This window comes from Camellia sinensis, chromosome 14, assembly GCF_055761805.1.
Source record: "Camellia sinensis isolate YWXY chromosome 14, ASM5576180v1, whole genome shotgun sequence".
NCBI classification, from domain to species: Eukaryota; Viridiplantae; Streptophyta; class Magnoliopsida; order Ericales; family Theaceae; genus Camellia; species Camellia sinensis.
Window position 1 is genome coordinate 35,016,294 of NC_138974.1, and position 25,350 is coordinate 35,041,643.

Genomic DNA, 25,350 nt, shown 5'->3' on the forward strand with positions numbered 1-25,350 from the left:
TATGGAAAAGGAAAAATTAGATAACTAACTTAGTTGACTTTAGATTAATAACACAACGAATATATCAATTGATATAGCAAGACTAAATAAATAAATCAATAAATGAGTGTCATAGTACCCCGAACCACAAATATCTTATTGAAATAACATAATACAGACAACATAAAAATACCGTAACTTGACAAATCAGTAAATGAGTGTCATAGTATCTCGAACCACAAATAGCTTATTAAAATAACATAATATAGACAACATAAACTGGCATGTCCAAAGTAGTAACAACTTATATGTCCAACGTAATAAATCAACTTACATGTAAAAAGTAATAAATCAATTCAATTAAAAAAAAAGACAATTTTTTTGGTATCACGTGGAGAACGCTATTGTAATAAACTAGTTCAAAATAAAAGATTAAGTCAGCACTCTTACCATTAGTTTGTGACTAACACCTGATACATTAGTGAGTGTTTTTATTTTTATTTTTTCTATATCTAAAGGAGCAGTTTTTTCTATATCTGTTGTTTTATTTTTTCTCAAAAATTCAAAATGATGGTTTTAGAAGAAACCAATGTCTCCCCTATTCACTAATCCGAACAGATGATATGAAGTAAGAGAAACACTGGTTTGTACATCCATAATCAATTACAAACCAAACAAACCCAATCAATTAAAAAAGAAGTGAAACAGCAAATTTACCTCCCTCCAGGGCCTAAAAACTGTGAAAGCCTTCCTCCTCCTAAGAAAACTAACATTAAACAAACCCAATTCACAAGAAGAGCAAGCAACATAGCGAACTTGGCTTTAACCATCCAATACCCAAAAATCAAAATGTTGCAGAACCCAGTATTTATAACACACAAACCATAATCTTAGTTCAAGTACAAACCAAATAAACCAAATCAATCATTATGGATGTCTATGAACCATGGATCCATCCCTGTACATCCACAATCATTATTGGAATCATATATATATATATAATACACAAAAATGTATATATATACATAGATATTGGCTTGAAATAAAGAGGAGGGTAACCGTAACCAGTGCAGTGGACGGTGATGCTCTGACCAGGAACAGGCTTGGGTCTAGTTCCGGTAGTTAGGACTTCCTTTTCGACTCCCATATCTAAATCTCTCATTCAGGAGTTGCTCTATTCGGTCTTCGTCGATGACGATTAGGATGGAGGAGAGAGAAAGTGAGGGAGGAAGAGAGAAGATGAAGAGAGTAATAGGGGCTTTGGGGTTCGATCGCAGGCAAGGGTTGGGCTTCGACAGTAAAGCACGGGAATGAGCTCCGATGGAGGTAGAAAGAGAGACAGATAGAGAGAGAGAAGGTGTGTGTTCCAAATTTGAAATCAGAAAGGGATGAGAGGAGTAAGTGTGTGAGAGAGAGGATATGTGTGTTCAAAATCTGAGATGTTTTGTTATTTTATATAGATGGTTATTGGCGACTAAAATTTTTTAGTTGCTGAAAGTATTTTATATATCCCTCCAAAATATTTGAAATGTCTCCCTCTAAAAATTTTAGTCCTTTGGCTACTAAACTTCTTTTTTGTTGCTAAAAATAAAATTTTGGCGACTAGAACTTTGGTCGCCAAAGGTAAAAAATAATTTTTTATTTTCCATTCGGCCTCAATATACGGCGACTAAAATTCTTTTTTGTTGCTGAAAATAAACTTTTGGCGACTAAAATTTTGGTCGCCAAACATATCTTTATAATTTTTTATTTTCCATTCGGTGACTAAATAATTTTAGTAGCCAAAACTCAATATACAGTGACTAAAAAATTTTTTCCTCGCCAATTCTGGTATTTTTAACGACTAAAATTTTTTTTAGTCCCCAATAACCAATATACCCCAACTAAAAAAAATTAGTAGCTAAATATTTTACTTTTGCCGACTAAAAAAATTTTTGGTCGGCAATTCCATAACTTTTGGCAACTAAATTTTTTTTAGTCGCCAAAGGTGCATTTTGTTGTAGTGCATCTAAAGTTGTGCTCGTCGTTCTTTCATAATATAAAAAGCATCTAAGATGGAATCGACATCAAAATCTCAAGCAATGTCTTCCTTAACATATGTTAACAAATAGCTTGAAAAAAAAAACCATCCTCTATCCTGTTGCGTAATCTAGTCTTTACAATTTTCATGGCCAAAAATGCCCGTTCTGTTGCCGCCATAGAAACTGGAAAAGTTAGAGCAAGACGAATTAATCTATTGACAAGAGGATAAATTGTTGACTTCTTTGTTTTTACCAACATTTGGCACAAGTTTGAAATTGTCAACAACTGCTGAAACTCAAGATATTTAAGGATGTCAATCTTATAATTTTGCACTTGCAATTTCAAATGTATTTTTTCTTGCTCTGTAAAGTCATTAAGATAAAATTGATTTGCAAGCTTGTCCATATTTTCAATTTTGAATGAACTGTAATCATCCCTAGGATCTAAAGCAAAACTAAGAACAAGCATCTCCATCACACCTTTTTTGAATCTGTTGTTCAATTCTTGCAATTGAGAATCACATATAATTATAAAAATATCAACCCGAAAATGATGCTCAATAGTAATGTGATCTCTTTGGTGACAATCATGACCTCTACCAAATGTGTAACGAGCACTCATATCAGGAATATCTATGTCATATTTTCCACAAAATAGTTGAACATTCTCCAATGAAGGAATCCGTCCGTCTTCTCTATATTTTTGAACAAGTGCTTTTGTTGTTGACACTGGATGCATTGCATTCAATATATCTAGGGATTTACGTTGCAAAGCTTGGCAAAGATCATCAGTAGTCCCCATAATATCTCTCATAAGATGTAAGATAAACACAAACTCAAAAGATGTAATCTTATCGTAAACTCCATCTGCATCTGCACGTTGAGTAGAGTGCCTCCATCATTGATGACATTACTTAAGACTAAATAAGTGGCACCAATCCCCATCGAGTATCTCCAGCCCATTTCAATGTCCCAACTTGATTTTTGCCTTTACCAGTTTCAACTTCATCAATGGAAAGTTTTGCTATAATTTCTTTAGCTTGATCAACTTTTAACTGATCATGCCTTTACAAGAATAGCCACATAGATTAATTGTGAGTGCCAGATAAGAAAAAAAATTAGGCAACGGGTATAACCTCTCTTGCTATCGCTACCAATGCTAATTGGAGTCGATGAGCAAAGCAATGAACATAATACGCAAAATGACAGTCATGAAGAAATAAGGCTTGCAACCCAGTCCACTCTCCACGCATATTACTAGCACCATCATATCCTTGACCACGAATATTTTGTACACTGAGATTATGACGAGATAGGACAATACATATTTCTTCTTTCAAAGTTGCTGATGTTGTATCCGATACATGAACTATGTCAAAAAAATGCTCCTTTATAAAACCATCTTTATCAGCAAATCTTAGAACAATGGCCATTTGCTCCCTCTTTGATTCATCTCAAATTTCATCCACTATAATGCAAAATTTTGCTTCATCATTCTCCTCACAAATAAATCTTTGTATTTTGTCAAAGAAAATACTAAGGTGCCGTTTGGTAACACTTACGTTTTCAGTTTTCAGTTTTCAGGTTACATTTACGAAAATTTTAAAAACTCAAATAAAAACTTGTTTGGTAAATTTTTAATTTATAAATCAGTGGTCTCAGTTTATAAATTTGGCCAAAAAATATAAACTCAAAAAATGTGTTTCCGTTTTGAGTTTTGAGTTTTGAGTTTTGAGTTTTGAGTTTTTTTTCTTTACAACCCAACACTAGCCACCACCCGCCACCATTTTCCACCACCGTCTGCCGCCACCACCACCCACCCCTCACCACCCACCTACCACCACCACCCGCCACCACCAGTCACCACCCACCTGCCACCCACTCGCCACCACTACCAACCCCCCGTCACCGCCACAGCCACAGCCACCACCACCACCACCACCCACCCGTCACCCACCCGCCACCACCACCCACCACCACCACCACCTACCACCCATCTGCCACGCACCCGCCACCACCACCCACCACCCACCCGTCACCACCACCCACCTGCCACCACCACCACCGCTATCACCTACCCGTCACCACCACCCACCACCACCCACTACCGCCACCACCACCGCCACCGCCACCACCCGCCACCCGCCACCGTCACCCACCCACCCACCACTACCACCACCACCACCAGCCACCCACCCGCTACCACCCGCCACCACCCGCTATCCACCCACCCGTTACCGCTTTCCACCACCGTCTTCAGCCGCCACCACCCGCCACTTGCCACCACTTTCCACCACCGTCTTCTGCCACCACCACCCACCCATCCGCCACTTTCCACCACCGTCCTCTGCCACCATCAACGACCACCTACCACCATTTTTCACCACTGCCTTCCGCCGCCACCACTCACCATTATTTTCAACCACCGCCTTCCGCCGCCACCACTCATCACCACCCGCCACCACTTGTCATTTCTCGCTCTTTTTTATATTTTTAAATTTTTTTAAACATTTTGTCTAAACCAAACACATTTGTAGTTTATGTTTTTTCTAAAAATAAACAAAAACCAGTTTATAAAATTTTTGTAAATATAAATTAAAAATGTAAACGTTACCAAACATGCCCTAAGAATCTCCTTTTGAATTCGATGCGAGTAGTATGAAGTATTTTGAGGAGCTTTATGTAACACAACATCTACCACATCCATATTATAAAATGCTAAGAGCTTTATCAATTCAATAACATTCCCTCGATTATTAGAACCATGACTTTCATTACGACCTCTAAATGCACAAGCTTGAAATGTAAGCCATTTGACAGCATCTATCATAGTCTTCAACCGTAAATGGTTTTTTGCAACTTGTTGAGAAGTTTGTTTCTCAACTATCTTCTCAATGTGTTGCAATTGATTTGTTAAATCATGGCAAGATTTAACAGCAATTCTATGCGATGAATTAGGACCCTTTCCTATATGAGTTAAGAAAGCACAATTCTTTCCACTAATAACTTTCTTCCATGAAGAAAATCCATCAGAAATGAAAGCGCTAAAAGTAGCGCGTCCATTCAGTTTTGTAAAAAGATAGCAAGGAAGACAAAAGGCACAATGTTTGGTTGGAGAATATGCTAGCCATTTGGAAATAACTTGTACTAAGAAGCTAGAAAATGACGCCCATTCTTCTCTTCAAAAGGTTGGTTGTTAGGTTGGTATGGTCCAAGTTTGATGTAAGCTCGTCGAATCTCATCACGTTGTGATATCAAATAATCCCAAATTTGTGGTTATAGTCCTGGATCCCTTACCAAAGAAGATGTATCAACTTCTTTGGATTCTATTCTAGGCACTTTACAAGGACGTTGTTCAGGAATTGAAGCTTCAACATTATTAGTGGAAGGTTTTGTAGTTGCATTAACTTCTATATCTTGAGAGCCTCTTTTCTTAAAGAAAGAATCAATTTTTTTGTTCACCATAATTCACCTAACATTCAACTCAATTTGATTTAAGAACCTGAAAATTATAAAACAATTTTTGTTACTCACTAGGTAAAAATAAGCACACTAACGATATAATATAATCTATCAAAAGACATGTCATTTCAGTGGATAAACAATAAAAATCTTACGCTAGCCTTTCAACTTTCGAGACTAAATTAACTGTGATCGACACCACCGTTAAGTATGGCTTTTCCATTTCGGCTTAGCCAGATCAACAATCATGATAAACATTCAATTCACCACAAACTCTCTCATCCCCAAACTAGTACTCAAATTCTTCAATGTAATAGAATTTCTAACCCTAACAAGGTGAATAACATCCAAATTGAAGTGAATTGCAACGAAATTACTAATATTTAAGCCTATTCATCTCTATAGTAAACGCTTGGATTTGCAACCAAAGCAAGAGAAGATTTCGAATTCATTTTCATTAGCTTTTCTCCAATTGCTTAGCAACCAAATAGAGTATATTGAGATTTTTGTTATTTCCAAAAACGAGATTAATCATTTAAAAAAAAATCAGACAACAAATGAGCGAATAAATGTGAAAAAAATTTGGAAGAGATTAGTATTACCTAGAAGTGAAAAAGTGAAAAAGGAATCAGAGGACGCGATCTAAACACAACATAGCCTCCATTTGTTGTTTCAGTGCGAGGTTTGCGAGTTCTTTCCCAAGCTTTCACATCATTTACACAGACACACACACACACACACACACACAGAAAGAGAGAGAGAGTAAAGTAGAGAAGGGGGCACAAAGCAAAGTGACGCGAAGAATTTGGAGGCATTTTCAAGTGTGGGACAGAGTTACACGTGAGTAATCATTTTTTTTTTAGTTATAAGCAAACAATTAAAAAATTTGGGCCATAATCAGACAAAAATCACTTTAACATACTAACAAATAAATTCTCAATTATTTTAACATTACTAAATTTAAAATAAAAAAGTAATCATACTTAAAAAATAAATTATTATTATTATTTTAGTATTTATCAAAAAAATAATTAAATTTTTAAATTTTAAAGTAGAAAATTTAGGGGGTGGCGGTTCTTAAATTTTTTGCAAAAACTTTGGGGTGACGAACCTATATAATTTAAAAATATTTGTAATTTTATTATTGTATCTAGGGGATTTTTTTCAAAACTTTGGGGGTGGCGGTCGCCCCTGCCAGCCCCCTCTCCCTCTTCGATCCATCCCTGCCTACAATGAAAGTGGACTTCACTTCATAACATGATATGAAACTTATTTTTATTGTGAGTAGGTGATGAAAAATATTGTAAAAAGTATGTGGCTATAATATTACTCTCCAAGTAATTTGTTTGATATGCTCCATATCTTTCTTTTGATACCTATCGTTCTGGAACAAGAAAATAAGAAAAAAATTAAAATTAAAAAAAAGAAGAAGTGTGCAACAAGTAATATCATCCTATGCCAACAAAAATTTTAAAAAACCATAAATAAGGATAGGTAGACAATTTTGTTGATCACTAATCTTACCTTACGGTGCAAAGTAAAATTTCTCAAATTCAATATTTATTATAGTGATCAAATCCTAACTCTACCCTGAAAGTTTATTGCTTAAAACTTTGATATTTTCAATGTCATGTTTAGAGTGTTTGATAAAAATTTACGTATTGAATTAAAAATAAATTGTTTGATATGTATGAGACGAAATTTGAAATTTAGTATTTTCACTACAAAAAAAAAGTGTTTTTTGCGACGGAAAAACGCCGTTGCAAATGCCCCATACGCCGTCGCTAATACTTTTTGTGACGGTAATTTGGTTTTTTGCGACGGCAAGTGGGGGTCGCGACAAAGGGGGTTGCAAAAGGGCTTTAGCGATGGTAAGTGTCGTCGCCATTGTTTTTTGCGACGGGAGAGTGCCTTTTTTTGCGACGACAATTTTCTGTCGCCAATAAGTGAAGAAAATTTGAGTTTTTGCGACGGTACAGTATTTCCGTCGCTAAAATGGATTTTTTGAGACGGCAAGAATACCGTCGCTAAAAGAGTCGTAGCTGATAACTATTGGCGACGGCAATCTGAGTCGTCGTTAAAGGTTTATTTTTCAATTACATTCCATAGCTTTTGCGACAGTATGCGTGCCATCGCAAAAGTCTCGTACAATTTTTTTTGCGACGGGTGGTATGCCGTCTCAAAAAAAAAAAAAAAAAAAAAAACCTGTTGGGAAATTATTAAAAAAATTAAAATAACCTGTATTAAATGAAAAATAACTATAAAAAAATCCAAAAATTACATAATAATATAAATACATACATAAACAAAAGTTGACAAATAATGAAAATTCATAATGTTGTTCCATTCATAACAATACATAAATAAAAATTCATAACAATAAAAATTATGCCACTACATAATGTCGCATAATACATACATAATGTTTTTCACAAATTTAAATAACATAAATCAAAATCAAAATCAAAACCAAAAGTTTTCATCTTGATTCTTTTGTGGGTTACAAAAACAAAAGTTGGTCATAATCTTTATACGCCCGCATTCCACAAGAAGCAAACTGCTACTCAGGAAATATCTGAAAAAAACAAGATAAAAATAATTAATAACCATATAATGGTGTTAATATTTTAATTACAGAAAAATATAAAAAAAAATTGACTACTATATAATTAAAAAGATAGTTAAGTAAATAATTTTGACTAAACCGAAATCCGACTCTAATTTTGACTACTATATAATTAGAAAGATAGTTTAGTAAAAAAATGATATAATTTCATACTTTCTGAGTCATAACTTAAAAAATAAATAAATCATAACCAAACACCACATGAGGCACAACCAAAGATCTTATCAGTCTTAACTAAAATAATATCATAATTAACGAAGATAATTCATCATAACTAAAGAAAAAAAAATGACATAACTAATGATGCATATGATAAATGGATGTGTATGGTAGAATTCTCCAAATTATTAGTATTCCATAATACTATGCGGCATTATTTATAAACTTGATAGATGAGTTATACAAAAACACACTAATCAAGTATATTGTCTCAAAAATTATTTAATAAAAATGGATCATTATTCTGTATATTATAATTTTGAACATCACATACATAATCTTATGTAACAAAGTAGAATAAGAAAGCCCAGTCCAAGTTTCTTTTCTATCTATATATATGGAGGCCCAATTACTTTCCATACTACAAATTACTTCCACAAACACACCAGCAAAGATCAACCACGTAACGTAAATACTTAAATGCCTCGTACGCTACATGTTGGGAACATTGTAAGATATGCTCTCCTTGAAAGAAAATGCAAAAACTACATATAATGAAATGATAACAGAACTGCATTAGCTATGGTTATGAAGTTCACGGACTAGATAGATGTACAGTACAACCAAATTAAGCACAAAACCATTACCTGTCGATAGAGTGGTGACTGGAACTTAAAATCCACCAAAAAATAAAGGCTTCAAGTTCCTGGATCAAGTCCCGGCCTAAATTCCCAAAAGTTTATCAAATGATCAAAAAGACTACTTTTCGATACAGTTGTCTGGAAGAAAAACAGAACAAATGATAGGTAAATCAATAACAGTATCAGCAAAATTAAACTCATGATTTATTTTATTATAAGACTTAAACTTTGAGTTTTTTTTTTTTTGTAATTTTTCATATTATTTTTTATTGGACACTTCTTATATTATTGAGAATTGCATTACTTTAGTGATTAACTAGTGTATATAATATGAGAAATTTGTTGGATTATATTATGAAATTTGAAGTATACCAATGAAGTTTTTTGAAACTCTTCAATCATGGAACTAAACTAGATTTGAACAAATTTTGCAGTTTGGTTTTGGTTCGATTTCTAAAATTTCACGATTTATGATTCCAAAATCTCTCTAAGGATAGGTTTAGTACTTGGATCATCTCATAAACAAATTAAACTAGTATGTAAACACCCCTACTAAAACAATTGATTAATCAGGCTAAACATGATTATACATCATTCACTTGTATAAGTCATGTATATTTTCATTTCCAACATTTTTAGCAAGTGGCCACAAATAAGAGACCCGTTAACAATTTTTTTTTTTTTAAATATCTAAAAATAGGTTGTGAATTTTTAAAAGTTTATTATTTTTCAAAAAAATAAAATGATTGGAAATAATGAGCGTTTCCATAAATGTTATTATTATTTATTTAAATATACAAATTAAGTGTTATTATTTATTTTCAAAAAAATAAAATGATTGGAAAACAATGAAAATAGATTTTAGTTTTAAGTTGGGAATAATATCAATGTAATTAGAATTATAATGTATATATATATATATATATATTTATATATAATTTACATATTTTTATATATATATATCAATATATATATATATAGATGATACAGATTTATCAATGTATATATATAGATGATACAGATATATCATATACATTCGCAGATGATCTACAGATCTATATATATATATACAGAGAGAGAGAGAGAGAGAGAGAGAGAGAAGACTTGTCGTCCTCGCCGCCGGTACCTGTCGTCCTCGCCGCAGCACCACCGCACCACCGTTCGCCGTTCGTAGGGATTTGGTTGAAATGATCAATACAACCGTTCGGCTTCGTAGGGATTTGGGGGAAAAAAATTTGTTTCAAACATTTAGGGATTTGGATTATGTTTTGATCGAGTGGCAAGATGAATAGGGAAGAGCGGGGGCAAAAAAAATTTCACTTTTTGCGACGGTAGGTTTTACACCGTCGCAAATGGCAAGTATTTTGTTCATAAAACGACACCGTTTAAATTAGACTCTTTTGCGACGGACATTTGCCGTCGCAATATGTAAACTATTTGCGACAGCAAACGTATGCCGTCTCAAAACATTTTTTTTGACGACGGTAAAAACATTCGTCGCTAATACTGATGCATTTACTCCCCTATCCGCGCATTTTTTATTACCGACGAGGACAACGCCGTCGCTAAAGCCTTCATTTGCGACGGTTTAAGCTGCCGTCGAAAAAAACCATTTTTTGCGACGGGACAAGCGCCGTCGCTAATGTTTCCGTGTTTTTTACCCGCTTTTCTTGTAGTGTTTTGAATTATATATTTCAATTTTTATTTTATATTGTGATGGTCGTGGTAGTGATGGTGGTGATGGTAATGGTAGCAGTGGTAGTGGCGGTGGCATGGTAGTGATGGTGGTAGCAATGGCGGTAGTAAAATGATAATGATGCTTATGGCAATAATGACAGTGGTAATAAAGGTGGTGGTGGCATGACGTAGTGGTGGTGGTGGTAGTATGTTGGTGGTGGTGGTTAATGGCGGAGCCAAGAAATTAAATCAGAGGGGGCATTTATTAATTATAATATTAAATTTTTTTATAAAAATATTTCACATAAATTTTTACCATTAATTCAAAAAAGATTAAAAAAAAAAAAAAAAACTGTGTGTTTGGTTTTAGCTTTATGTGAAAACAAAGTTTTTTATCTTTCATATTTTTTTGGTTTTAGTGAATATTTTTTAAATTTTAAACAATTTTTTTAGTTTTTTAGATGCACATTACTTAGATATGTATCCAAATAGTAAAATATTTGTGAAAAAATATTTTTAAAAATTAATAAATACATAAAAATACGAAAAATGTATTGAATTTTCATATTATTTTTATATTTTTTGGTATTTAGTGTATTTTTTTTTTATAAAAAAAAATCACAAATATTATACTTTTTAGGTATATTTATGTTAGGTGTGTCTAAAAATTTTAAAAATTTGCTTAAATATTAAAAAAATTTATTGAAAACATTAAAATACGGAAATAAAAATGTAAAATTTTTTGAAAAATGTTTTATGAAAACTAGAACCAAATAAGCTAAATATTATTTGTAATTAGTGTATCATGGACAATATTAAAAAAATTCATGGATATAAAGTTTTAAAATAAATTATATAATGATAAAGTAATTTTTTATACAAAATATGAGTAAAAATTCAATATAATAGTTATACCACGTCATCATTAACATGTGATATCACCAACTGTGTGGGTGAAAATCTGACCACACTGCCTGCTTAGTGATCAACTGGAGAGCACAGGCAGAATAGATGGCTTCAGCAACCTGAAACAGAAAGAAAGGGCTCCGGCGGTGGTTCTTCCACCCGGGGGCACTCCGACGATCAAGTCAGTATATCTCTCAAAGATAATCAAGTGCTAAACTTAATACTCAAAACATAAATTGCATACATTCGACCCACGGGGGTGTCTCTCTTTTATAATATATTCAATCCAAGTCCTACTAGAAGTATGACTTCTATGAACCCCAATTCAGTGCTTACTTTGGACTCCATAAGAGATAAAGATAAACTCCCTAAGAGCTTTATCCTTATCTTGGTTAAGTCCCCTCTTCGTCTTAGGACTCCTGTCCCTTATTCGCTTATCTCAGATTCCGATATCTTCGGAGATAACCTCGGCAACTCCGAGATCATCTCGGCCTAACTACCATGACACGTGGCACCTCGGCTGTGACGTCGGCGTCACCATGCCACGTGTTGGTATTTAGGAATGCAATGATTGCATCCATCCAGCTTGGTCCCAAGTCCACGCACATTGCTTCTTGTTCGGTGCTCTGTTTATCTATGCTTGGGGCTGACATGTAGTCGATCATAATTGTCCTTGTTTTTCCAGTTTGAATTGAACTGGCCAGGTTAGCCAACGCGTCAGCGTGGGTGTTGTCATCTCGGCTAACTTGGAGTAATCTGCAGTTCTGAAATAGGGCTGCCAATCTAATGACTTCCTTTGCATATGCCGACATTCTTTCGTCCCTGGCTGCAAATTCTCCTGTTGACTGGTTAACAATGAGTTGTGAATCACAAAAAACAATTACCTCATCTGCTTCTGCTGCTGCTGCCAGCTTTAGCCCTGCAATTAATGCTTCATATTCTGCCTCATTGTTTGAGGCTTTGAACCCCAAACGGATGGACTGTTCTACTATTTCTCCATCTGGAGATATCAGCAGTACTCCTGCCCCTGCTCCCTGGCGGTTTGAACTTCCATCGACGAATAGTCTGAATGAATCGCCGATGTAGATGCTGCAGGGTCTGAGCTTCTCCTTCTCTTGCTTTTTTGTCCTTGGCTGGGATTCTTTTTGTTTGTTGGGGTAATGCTCATCTTGGCTCGACGGAGCCCGATGTGCGATGGTTTCAGGTGTGAGTTCTGCGACGAAGTCGGCCAAAACTTGACCTTTTATTGCTGTTCTTGGCCTGAACTCCAGGTCAAATTGGCCCAGGTTTACTGCCCATCTTGCTATCCTTCCTGTTAAGTCTCCTTGTTGCAACAAGGATTTCAGTGGGTGCTCTGTTAGGACCACAATCTTGTGTGCCTGAAAGTAATGGTGCAACTTCTTTGAAGCCATTACTAAGGCCAGCATTAATTTTTCCAGTGGTAGGTATCTTGTTTCTGCGTTGGCCAAAGTTTTACTTACATAGTAAACAGCCTTTTGCTCCCCTTTTTCCTCTCGAATTAGCACTGCACTGATTGCGTGTTCTGAGACTGCTAAGTACAAAAACAGTTCCTCCCCTGGTACTGGGTTGGAAAGAACCGGAGTTGTGGTCAAGTATTTTTTTAGGTCGGTTAAGGCGGCTTCATATTCTTCTGTCCATAGGAAGTCTGTGGCTTTTTTCACCAGGTTGAAGAAGGGTCTGCACTTATCTGAGCTTCTACTGATGAATCTGTTTAGGGCTGCGGCCCTTCCAGTAAGCATTTGAACTTGTTTTGCCGATGTCGGGCTCTGTAGTTCTAGGATGGCCTTGATTTGGTCTGGGCTGGCCTCAATGCCCTTTCTTGTTACCAGATACCCCAAAAATTTACCTGATCCAACTCCAAAGGCGCACTTCGAGACGTTGAGTCGGAGCCGATATCTTTTGAGTATGTCGAAGACCTCTTTTAGGTTGGCAAGATGACCCTTTGATTCCTTGGTCTTCACGACCATGTCGTCGATGTAGACTTCTACTGTTTTGCCAATCAGGTGCTTAAACATCTTTGTCACTAATCTCTGATAGGTTGCTCCTGCGTTTTTCAACCCAAAAGGCATTACCTTGTAACAGTACAGGCCTTTAGGGGTGATGAACGCGGTCTTCTCCTCGTCTGGAGGGTACATGGCAATCTGGTGGTACCCTCTGTATGCATCTAGAAAACTCATCTTTTCATGTCCTGAAGTAGCATCTATCAGTTGGTCGATCTTGGACAAAGGAAAGCTGTCTTTGGGGCAGGCTTTGTTGAGGCTGGTAAAGTCTACACAAACCCTCCATTTGCCATTCTTCTTTTTTACTACTACTGTGTTGGACAGCCATGTTGGGTACTGAACTTCTCGGATGGCCCTGGCCTCCAGGAGTCTGTCTATCTCTTCTTCTACTGCTTCGACGTGCATCAACGTCGGTCTTCTGGCTCGTTGAATCACAGGTTTTGCCGACCTGTCGACATTCAGTCTGTGGCAAGTGACCTCGGGGTCAATGCCAGGCATTTCGTAAGGTGTCCAGGCGAACACCTCTATGTTTGGCCTCAAAAAATCTTCCAGTTCTTTCTCTTCTTCTCCAGCTAAGCCTGAGCCGAGAAGAAAGAAGCGCTCTTCGTCGCCCTCTTGGACGAAAACTTTTTTTAGCGCCTCTTCGCTCTTTTCGGCTGGTTCTTTCCCGACGTCTTCTAGGACCTCCATGTCCTCATCTTCAACTTCTGCTTTCCTTGGCTCCCGTATACTACAGGTGGACTTCATTGCTGCCATGGAGCAATTTTTTGCTTGCAGTTGATCTCCTCTGACTTCTTCAATCCCATGCTCTGTTGGGAACCGTAGTAGTTGATGCAACGTTGAGGGAACTGCCCCCATTGCATGCAACCATGGCCTTCCCAAGATGATGTTGTATGGTGAGGGCGTGTCAATTACCAGAAATTCCGTCTTGATCTTCTTAGTGCCGGCTTGTACTTCCAAGCTTGTTGCGCCCAGTGGCCATGTCGGCGTTCCATTAAAGCCGACCATCGGGCCGCTGGATTGTTCTAAGTCATCAGGGTGAAGGCCCAGCTCCTTGTAACATCTGACATACATGATGTCACAAGAGCTGCCTTGATCTATTAGGATGCATTTTACTTGGCACTCCCCAACCTGGAGGGATACTACCAAGGCATCATTATGCGGATGTTGGACCAATTCCAGGTCGGCTTCAGTAAAGGCTATCATCGGCCCTTGGCATTCTTCTGGCCGATGTCTCTTCTCCCCGACTTGGTAGACATGCTATAAATGTCTTACTCTCTGGGTCTCCCCTCTGACTTCGTTTTCGTTGACCCTTGAGTGGATCACATTGACCACCCTCGGTCCTCCTGCTTGTGGTAGCTGTACTGGGGGAGGCAGCGCTGCTGGTGCTTGAGGCAACCTTGCCTGTTCTTCCCTTGTCCTGGCTTCATCGACCAGGTCCCTCAGAAGGCCTTGTCTCACCAGGTCCTCCAAGTGTGCTTTCAAGGCTCTGCAACCTTGAGTTGGGTGCCCTTCTTCATTGTGGTAGGCGCAACGTCTACCAACGTTCCTTCCCATGAATTCCCCTGGTGCTCTTGCCGGAGCCCTGAAATAAGGTTGGTTTCGAATTTGATCTAGGACTTTATGGATTGGGATTCGGAATACCGTCGTTACCGCCTGTTTACTTCTCAACTCTGTTTCTTGTTTGGTCGGCCCATTGTTGCCTCAACCTCGCTTCGGCGAGCCGTTTCCCTTTTCTTGCTTTACCTCTTTGTTTCCCGATGTATCTTCTTCGGCTCTGGCGTACTTCTCAATTCTTGCCATGAGTTCTTCCATGCTTTTTGGCAATGTTTTTGCCAAAGGCTTCCGTAGTGGGCAGTCATCTTTCAGGCCGTTCTTGAAAGACACGACCGCTACTTCTTGGTTGCATTCGGGTATTCGGTTGAACACCTCGTAGTACCTCTTCGCATAGACCCTAAGGCCTTCTTCCTTGGTGATTCTTAGAGCCATCAAAGCATCAACCCTCAGGGGTTGCAGCTTGTTGGTCATGAACCTGGCCACAAACATCTCGACCAGGCCTTCCCATGTCTTTATGCTTCCCTTTGGTAATTTATGGAACCAATCAGATGTAATTTCCCCAAAGGATGAGGGGAATACTTTGCAGAGCAACGGCTCGTTCCCGCTATATAACGCCATTGAATTCAGGTATAGTCCAACATGAAAGTTTGGATCTGACTTACCATCATAAATTTGAAACCTCGGCATACTGAATCTCTTTGGTGGTTCGAATTTGTCCAGTTCCACCGAGAAGGCTGTCTTCGGCTTTACTGGGGAGTTTACCTCGGCTTCAACATTCTGCTGCCTCCTTCTGAGGTAGTCCCTCAGGTCTTCTTTGCTTCTCCCTAGAGCTCGGCTGTCTTTGGATTTTAGTCTTTTTGGTACACTGCTTTCGGCCTCGTTGTGGGCCCGCTTGGATCTTTCTCCACGGGTTGTGTCAAAGCAGAGTACTTGCCCTTGAACATGCCGATGTTCTTTGGGCTCTGGATTCTTCATGTGGTGCGTCCTTCGGGACTCTTCTTGCCTCGGCTCTTCTCGTCCGACTTCCCTGGAAGGCCGGTGAGAATGCCTTCCGCTCCTGGTATGCTGAGGGACCTCGAGGATTATTTTTCTTCCGCCCTTCTGGGTGTTGGTTGCTGGTATCGGCGTATCTTGCAGCGGGTATGGTGGCTGCATAACATTATTCTGCATCATGAAGTTGACGACTGACTGAAGGTCTGCCAACTTGTTCGCCAATTCTTTTACTTCCTCATCCCTCCGTAGGCACCTGTCCCTCCATACCTGGAGGTTATCTTCATTGTAGTACTTTCCTTGGTCTGTCCTTTTTGACGTGTCGCCCTCCTGGATGACGTCTTTCTCTCTGTGACCCTGGTCACGGGCTTCTGTATTGTGGTTGTCTCCTTCAATGTCAAGGTCAATTGGTCTGCCACTCCCGGCGGGAGTGTCATCCCCAATTTTTTCCTGCTGTCCGTTACTGGCCATCTATTCTTCCTTCGTTCCCACAGACGGCGCCAAATTGTGTGGGTGAAAATCTGACCACACTGCCTGCTTAGTGATCAACTGGAGAGCACAGGCAGAATAGATGGCTTCAACAACCTGAAACATAAAGAAAAGACTCCGGCGGTGGTTCTTCCACCCGGGGGCACTCCGACGATCAAGTCAGTATATCTCTCGAAGATAATCAAGTGCTAAACTTAATACTCAAAACATAAATTGCATACCTTCGACCCACGGGGGTGCCTCTCTTTTATAATATATTCAATCCAAGTCCTACTAGAAGTATGACTTCTATGAACCCCAATTCAGTGCTTACTTTGGACTCCATAAGAGATAAAGATAAACTCCCTAAGAGCTTTATCCTTATCTTGGTTAAGTCCCCTCTTCGTCTTAGGACTCCTGTCCCTTATTCGCTTATCTCGAATTCCGATATCTTCGGAGATAACCTCGGCAACTCCGAGATCATCTCGGCCTAACTACCATGACACGTGGCACCTCGGCTGTGACGTCGGCGTCACCATGCCACGTGTTGGTATTCAGAAAATATATCCCCACACCAACCAATAGTAAAAAACACACATGGAGAATGAACGCTAAATGTCAAATGTAGCTAACAATTCAATAAATTCTATATTTTCAATGAGATTAATTATGTTTGCATGTTAATAGTGATAGACATCACCATTATATTGGAATTTTCACAGATAATAATATCGTAATCACTTTATTTTCAATCAAAATAACCATTATTATTCTTATTATTTTAAAAATGTCATTGACATTTAAAATAATATTTTTATAAAAAAGATTTATTTAAAATATTTTCTTTATGTTTGCTTAAAAAAAAAAATTCCAAAACCCAAGAGGGGCACGTGACCCCCTGAGCCCTTGTTAGCTCCGCCCCTGGTGGTGGTGGTAGCAACGGTAGCGATGGCACGATGGTGGTGGTAGTGGTAGCAATGGTGGTGGCAACGATGGCAATAGTAGCAATTGTGGTAGTGGTGGTGGTGGTGGTGGTGGTGATGGTAGTGGTGGTAAGTTTATAATAGTGTATATCAATTATGTTTAGTATTATAAATTCAGTTAAAATTAAATAAGTTTCCTATGATTTAATAACATTTTAGTTTATATTTTAAGTGGCACTTAAATTTTTAAGTGATATCAATCAATAAATAATGTTATATGTACCAATTAGTGTACTAACTAGTGTACCAATTAATAATGTGACATAATTCAAGAAGTTTTTGGTATTTGTAATTTGTATAATGAGTAGGGTCAATAATAATATCATAACTGATGATGTGACATAATTTAAGAAGTTTTTAGTATTTGTAATTTGTATAATAAGTGGGGTCAATAATAATATCATAACTATTGTTAGTACACTAATTGGTGCATGTAACACCATCGGATATCAATTGTAATTATCAAATAAATTTAATTGATTATCACTTAATACATTCAATCTTAAATGTTGAATCGAGTTATCAAATGCCCATCATTTATTTGCTGCTTAAGAATGTGATGCCAGATCTGCTTTAGAAAAAGGGTGAATTACACCAACGGTCCCTATAGTTTGGGATTTGTGTCACTTTGATCCCCGACTTTTCAATTGTGACACCTTTGACCCTGAATTTTGAATCTTGTTCCAAATAAGGATAATTGAAGATACTATTGGATTTTTCAAGGGAAAATTCGTCAATTTGATAAAATATAAATTAATTTGACAAAAATAAATGTCAAAAAATTATTTTTGAATTTTTTAAAATTATTTCTACCTACTAAAGATAAAATTATAGAAAATTGATAAATCTTTTAGACATTTATTTATTATTTTTACCAAATTAATTTTTATTATGTATTTGGATGATGATCATGTAAAATTAATTTTTAAAAATTAATCATGTAATTTTTATTAATTTTTATCAATTTTACATAATTTTATTTTTGGTGGGTAGAAATAATTTTTAAAAATTTTAAAATATTTTTTTGACATTTATTTTTGTCAAATTAGTTTATATTTTATCAAATTGACAATTTTTCCCTTGAAATTAAATAATGGTATGTTCAATTGTCCTTATTTGAAACAAGATTCAAAATTCAGGGTCAAATGTGTCACAATTGAAAAGTCAGGGATTAAAGTGACACGAGCCCCAAACTATAGGGTGCCTCTATTTACACACCCCATTTTGTTTCAAGGCACACCATTAATTAGTTATTTTTTTATTAAAATAATAACCTTATCTAAAATGACCAAAATGACCAAAGACACACCTTAGTTGAATACACAACCTTCATTAGTTAAATTACCATTTTGGACGGAATTCTAATTACACACCAACCCTAACCAGTGTTGCACTTTCGTCGGTTGCTCCCAACTCCGGCCAACGAAGAGGTGGTGATGATGTAATCCTTCTTCGTGATAGCCGCTTCCATTTCGATCACCACAACTTCTTGGCCGTCATAGAGGTGGCAGAAACCGTGGATCAGCTTCGCTTTGTAGAGTATAATCGGCGGCGATCTCCATCCAACGCATCATCGTCATGTCTCGGAAGAAGGTTATGAGCTCTTTGGGAGTAATGGTGATAGTGCGAGACGGTGTTCGCAGTTGTGACCGGTGAAAGGGATGCTGAGATTAGGGATTTAGGAGATGAGGGGTTTCCATTGGGAGGATAGAATGGCGGTGTTGATGGTGAATTTGGTGAGGAGTTTTTGGAGGATTTGACAGAGAATCAAATCTGCCAAATCACTGATCCTATCTTTCTTCTTCTTGTTCGAGATTGTTGGCATCGTTATGGCCTAGGGTTTGTTTTGCAATTTGGGGTTTATCAAGAGGTTTGTGGCACTTTGGCATTGAATGATCCATTACAACTTTCATTTTTCATGATCAAGGTGATGAAGATGATAATGATAATGATGAGATACGAAGCATAGAAAGAGTTGGAAAGATTAAGGTATTCTGGGTTTTTTTTTTTTTTTTTTTTTTGAGTTTGAGGTGTGTACTAAGTGGTGGGGAGTAAGGACAAAAATGGAACATTGTGGTGTGTGTTAAGAAAAATTATGTTTTTTTTAAATTATTAAAGGTGTGAATTGAGTAATGGTGTGGCTAAAGAACAAATGTGGTGTGTAAATAGAGACACCCCAAATTATAGGGACTGTTAGTGTAATTTGCCCTTAGAAAAAAGAAAAAAGTGAAATAATCCTCCAATAGAAGCTTCGTAATTAAAGACTGGTGACACATTCAATCAATATAATCTACAATTTATGTAATAAATAATTTTTTTTTTAAATTTATTAATTTATATAAAAAAAAATTAATAATAAATGTAGTTCTGTCACTCCATATGATTTGTTCATAGTAATTGCAGAAATAACATAGTATTTAGGCTATTCAAAATTAGGTTGGGTACGACTAAATCCAGGCTATATTCATTAATCTGATGATGTATGCACTTGAAACATTTTCAAAGTCCCCCCCTCCCCCCGGGGCACAAATCAAGCATCAGTTAAAGTTAAGTACTTAATTATTGCAATTAAAAATTGAGAATCAAAGTGAAATTCACATAAAAATTTAAGGGTGAAAAGTGCAATTTATTACCCTTTTATAAAAAAAAAAGGTTTCCTTTTTGTTACACCAAATATAATTAAATTAAGTGGTTACAATTATTGAATTAATCTAACAGGAGGATGATCTCCACACAAAAATTTAAAAGTAAGGAATCAAATTATTAAAATAGAGCTGGTGGTGTAACTACACGCATGCACAAACTAAACCTTCTAGTCCTGACGAGATGGGACAGAAATTGTACAATTTGAATCGTTGAAACAAAATCTATTATGGGCTTCACAACCCGGACAACCGTCCTATTTTTTGCTACTTTGCGTTACTTTTATCTCCAAGTACAATTCTTTGATGGGCAAGCAAATAAGCAAAAGAAAATTGTATATAGTTTATTTGAGCAATATGGGTTGATTTTGATTACCAACATTCCAAAAGTTAAAAAAAAAAAAAAAAAAAAAAAAAAAAAAAAAAAAAAAAAAAAACTAGCCATAGACAAAGTAGTTGCTTCAAGTAGGGGTGTACACGGTCCGGATTGGTTCGGTTCTCAAAAAATCCAAGAAGCGAACCAATCCTAATGGTTCTGTGATTTTGAGAACCAGACAAGACCATTACACTTGTAAAACCAAACCAGAACCAAACCGAAATAACGGTTCAGTTTGGTTCATGGTTCCAAAATTTTTTGTTTACAAGAATAAATTGTTAATATTAGCAAAATAATTACTCAAACTGTGTGTGTTAATTTCCGACCACACTGCCAACTTAGTACTCAGCTGGAGAACACCGACAGAATAGATTAAGCCCGAACAACCTGCAACAGAAAGAAGAGATTCCGGCGGTGGCTCGTCCACCCAGGGGCACTCTGACGATCAAGTCAGTTATCTCTCAAAGATAGCAAAGTGTTTCACTCACTATTCAGAATACAAAAGCATACCTTAGACCCATGGGGGTGCCTCTCTTTTATAGCCAACACTTACATAATTCCAATAGAAGCCTAACTTCAATGGACTTAGGATTACTGCTAATCTTGGACTCCTAGTAGAATTGGGATAAACTCTCTCAGAGTCTTATCTCTATCAAAACTGAAGTCCTCTCTCATTCTAGGACTCTTGTCCCTTATCCGCTTATCCCGGATTCTGATATCTTCGCAGATAACCTCAGCCTAGCTGAGATGATCTCGGCTTTATGACCAAGACACGTGGCACCTCGGCTAGCACTTCGGTGACACATTGGACACGTGTTGTCATATAAAAATTATGTCCCCACAACTGCCCCCTAGGTTCTATTACCTCGGCATCCTGAGGTGATGGAACTATATCATTTCTTCCATTTAGCACGTCGGCTAAGCTCGCTTCATCATCTATTGCCGAAGTCAGAACTCGTCAGCTTAATATGACCAAGACCTATAGTATGCTTTCATCAATGCCTTAGAACCAATGACCAAGTTCGTTCAAGTTTCTCAACCGAAACCGTCCTCCTAGCCGAGGTATTTGCTTTATTGAATCAAAAACTCCAAGAGTTCCAGTACGCGTATGAGCTGGCACGAATAGTATTTTAATCGTTTTTACCACGTGTCCTTCCCCTACTGGACCGTACCTGATACGCGCTATCATGTCGCATCACTTTTGCGTGCGCTGTTTGACAAGCACGTCGTCCAAGGCACCATAATTGCTATTTTGCCGCCATTTCATGCTTTTGATCAACTCTCTCTCCGTCTTTTCACTTCTGCATCTTCGTTCTTGTTCAAACTTTTTCTCTCAAATCCTCTATTGCTGCTTTTGCGAAGCTTTTTTGCAACCAGTTTCACTCTCTCCCTCCGGTGAGGCTTTCGTTGCACTTCTTTGCTTACTACCACCGTCTGACACCGGCGTACTTCACACCGGCCTTTTTGTAATCTAAACAATCATTCTTCAATGTTAGGCCAAAGTGCCATCTTTCGTTTTCTGAATGCATTCTATACTTAAAATAATTTGTATGTCTTCAAAATACACGTTAACTGTGCAATCTCCTCGGGGTGTAGCACCTCGGTTGTACCCACTAATCGGTTTATCTCAGCCTCGGCTTAACACTTGAAAATATTTTTTACAATATTTTCACAAGTGTTATTTACAACTTGATACTTCACTCTTTAGCAAGATTTCTGTTTTCAAATTTCTTCCAAGTCTTGGCAACATGGTAACCTCAGCAAGTATGTAGATATTTCTTTCAACATAACCTTGGCTTAACTTGTAAATTTTTCTCAAAATTTTAACAAGCGTTTAAACCAATCTTCTTTTAACATAACCTCAGTTAACTTTAACTTGTAAACATAAATTTCAACAAGTGTTAAACGTGACCCCGGTTTAACTTCAACTTGTAAACTTAAATTTCAACAAGTGTTAAACATGACCTTAGTTTAACTTCAACTTGCAAATTTCAATTTCAACAAGTGTTAAACATGACCTCGGTTTAACTTCAACTTGTAAATTTCAATCTCAACAAGTGTTAAACATGACATCGGTTTAACTTCAACTTGTAAATTTCAATTTCAACAAGTGTTAAACACGTCCTTGGTTTAACTTCAACTTGTAAATTTCAATTTCAACAAGTGTTAAACATATCATCGGTTTAACTTCAACTTGTAAATTTCAACTTCAACAAGTGTTAAATACGTCCTTGGTTTAACGTCAACTTGTAAATTTCAATTTCAACAAGTGTTAAACATATCATCGGTTTAACTTCAAGTTGTAAATTTCAATCTCAACAAATGTTAAACATGTCCTCGGTTTAACTTCAACTTGTAAATTTCAATTTCAACAAGTGTCAAACATATCATCGGTTTAACTTCAACTTGTAAATTTCAATTTCGACAAGTGTTAAATATGACCTCGGATTAACTTCAACTTGTAAATTTCAATTTCAACAAGTGTTAAACACGTCCTCGGTTTAACTTCAACTTATAAATTTCAATTTCAACAAGTGTTAAACATATCATCGGTTTAACTTGTAAATTTCAATTTCAACAAGTGTTAAACACGTCCTCGGTTTAACTTCAACTTGTAAATTTCAATTTCAACAAATGTTAAACATGACCTCGGTTTAACTTCAACTTGTACATTTCAATTTCAACAAGTGTTAAACACGTTCTAGGTTGTGAAATTCCAACTCCCAAGCATCATTCTTCAGCCCTTTGCCCCCTAATGTGAACTTAAGTTCCACTTGGGTTCTCATTAGGCACGTGGCTTTGACCTCGTCGCCGATGTAAGATTTGAACAAAGACTAGCCGAGGTTATTAACCTTGGTCTCTTTACTAAGGCACTTAGCTCCAATCTGTGTCTAATTTTGCTGATATGACAAGTCCAGGTTAACTCAACTTAGTTCAACTTTTTTATATGCAAGTAAAGTTTCTACTCTGCCATATAATAAGTCTAAGTCATTCGTCATGTTTCAATCAGAAACATCGTCATAGGACTGGTCAGTCCTATCGCACCGATTTCAAAAATCAAACTAGCATTTCAGCCGTTATGCCCCATTGTCGGCAACCTTTCTCAGGCTGAGGTCCCGAACTTTGAACTCTCTTGGGCTGACCCTCTTGTTATAAGCCCTAGCAAGTTGTTGCTGGTATGCCCCCAGCCGAATTGCTGTTCTGTCGCATGTTACAGGTGGATTTCAAAGTTTTTTCATGCTTTTTTACATAGGCTTCAGATTCTTTTTGCATGTAAGGTCAAAAAGAATTCCCACGATATTGCTCTATGGGCAAGGGATCTGCCCCCTGCATGGCTTCCATATACTCCTTTGTGGACCTTACATAAAAATTCTTTAACTTGGGCCAAGCTCTTCTCTTCTCGGACTTAATCATCTAGGCCGAGATCTTGTCTTCTGGGATCTGGGATTTGAGGTCTGGAATCAGGGATCTGCTCACTTGGGCTAAGCTCTTGTCTTCTCGTATCCAGTGTTATCTTGGCTTCGCTTTGGCGAACCATTTCTCTTCTCTTGTTTGGACGCCTTTGTCCCCGGCGTGTCTTCCTCGGCTCTAGCATACTTTTCTATCCTGGCCATCAGCTCCTCCATGCTTTTCGGCAATGTCTTTGCCAGTGATTTTCGAAGTTAGCAGTCATCCTTCAAGCTGTTTTTAAACGACATGACCGCCACCTCTTGGTTGCATCCTGGTATTCGGTTGAATACCTCATAATACCTTTTGGCATAGGCCCTAAGGCTTTCATCCTCGCCGATCTTCAGGGCCATTAGGGCGTCCACCCTCAATGGCTGTAGCTTGTTTGTCACGAACCTGGCCACAAACATCTCGGCCAGGCCTTCCCAGGTTTGCACAGTTCCTTTCGACAACTTGTGAAAGCAGTCCGATACAATTTCTATGAAGGATGAGGGGAACACCTTGCAGAGCAACAGCTCGTTCCCGGTGTACAATGCCATCGAGTTCAGGTACAAGCCGACGTGAAGGTTAGGGTCCAACTTACCGTCGTAGATCTGGAATCTCGGCATGCTAAACCTCTTCAGGGCTTCGAATTTGTCCAATTCTACCAAGAACGGTGTTCTCGGCTTGACCGAGAAGGTTACCTCGGCATCTTGTTGCTTCTTCTGTAGGTGATCCCCCAGATCTTCTTTGGTCCGTCTAGGAGCTCGGCTACCTCCTGACTTCAACCTTTTCGGTGCACTACTCCCAGTTTCATTATGGGTCCTTTTGGACTTCTCTCCATTGGTTGCGTCGAAGCACAACTCCTGCCCTTGAACATGCCGATGTTCTTTGGGGTCGACTTCCTTGGTGCGATACGTCCTCCTCGATTCTTCCCTTCTTGACTCTCCTCGCCCGACCTCCCTTGAATGCTAGTGACAGTGTTTTTCAGTCCTGGTGTGCTGGGGGACTGTAGGGACTGTTTTCTGCCCCTCTTTTCGGGCATCCTCCTTTGCCGCTGGAATCGGCGTATCTTGTAGTGGGAATGGTGGCTGCATGACGTTATTCTGCATCATGAAATTGACCACTGTTTGTAGGTCCACCAATTTGTTCACCATGGCCTCTACCTCATCGTCCCTCCGTAGGCATCTTTCTTTCCATACCTGGAGGTCGTCCTCGTTGTAATACCCGCTCCGGTTCGTTTTCTTTGGTACTTCACTCTCCCGGCCGACGTCCTTTCCTTCGTGATTCTTATCACGAGTCTCTTCGTTGCAGTTGACTTCTTCGACGTCAGAGTCAATATGTTTCCCATTCTCAGTAGGGGTGTCGTCCCCAACCTTCTCTTTCTGTCCGTTGTTGGACATTTATTCTCCTTTC

At 37.8% G+C, this 25,350-nt stretch overlaps 1 protein-coding gene across 1 annotated transcript; it reads right to left on the reverse strand.

Annotated features, from left to right (window-relative positions):
* Positions 1 to 2,079: 2,079 nt before the first annotated feature.
* Positions 2,080 to 25,337, reverse strand: LOC114306840 (uncharacterized). Its single transcript, XM_082904752.1, has 6 exons — positions 25,137 to 25,337; positions 5,298 to 5,432; positions 4,615 to 5,010; positions 3,198 to 3,442; positions 2,995 to 3,065; positions 2,080 to 2,873 (listed from the first exon to the last, which is right to left on the reverse strand). Exons 1-6 carry the CDS (start codon positions 25,335 to 25,337, stop codon positions 2,080 to 2,082), a joined length of 1,842 nt encoding a protein of 613 aa, XP_082760878.1.
* Positions 25,338 to 25,350: the final 13 nt, after the last annotated feature.

Coding starts and splice junctions, on each gene's coding strand:
- LOC114306840 (XM_082904752.1), bottom strand. CDS start 25,337: ATGTCCAACAACGGACAGAAAGAGAAGGTTGGGGACGACACCCCTACT. Junction 5,011..5,297: donor AAGTTGATACATCTTCTTTG/GTAAGGGATCCA, acceptor TCTTCATGGAAG/AAAGTTATTAGTGGAAAGAA. Junction 3,443..4,614: donor AGATTCTTAGGGCATGTTTG/GTAACGTTTACA, acceptor GATGAATCAAAG/AGGGAGCAAATGGCCATTGT.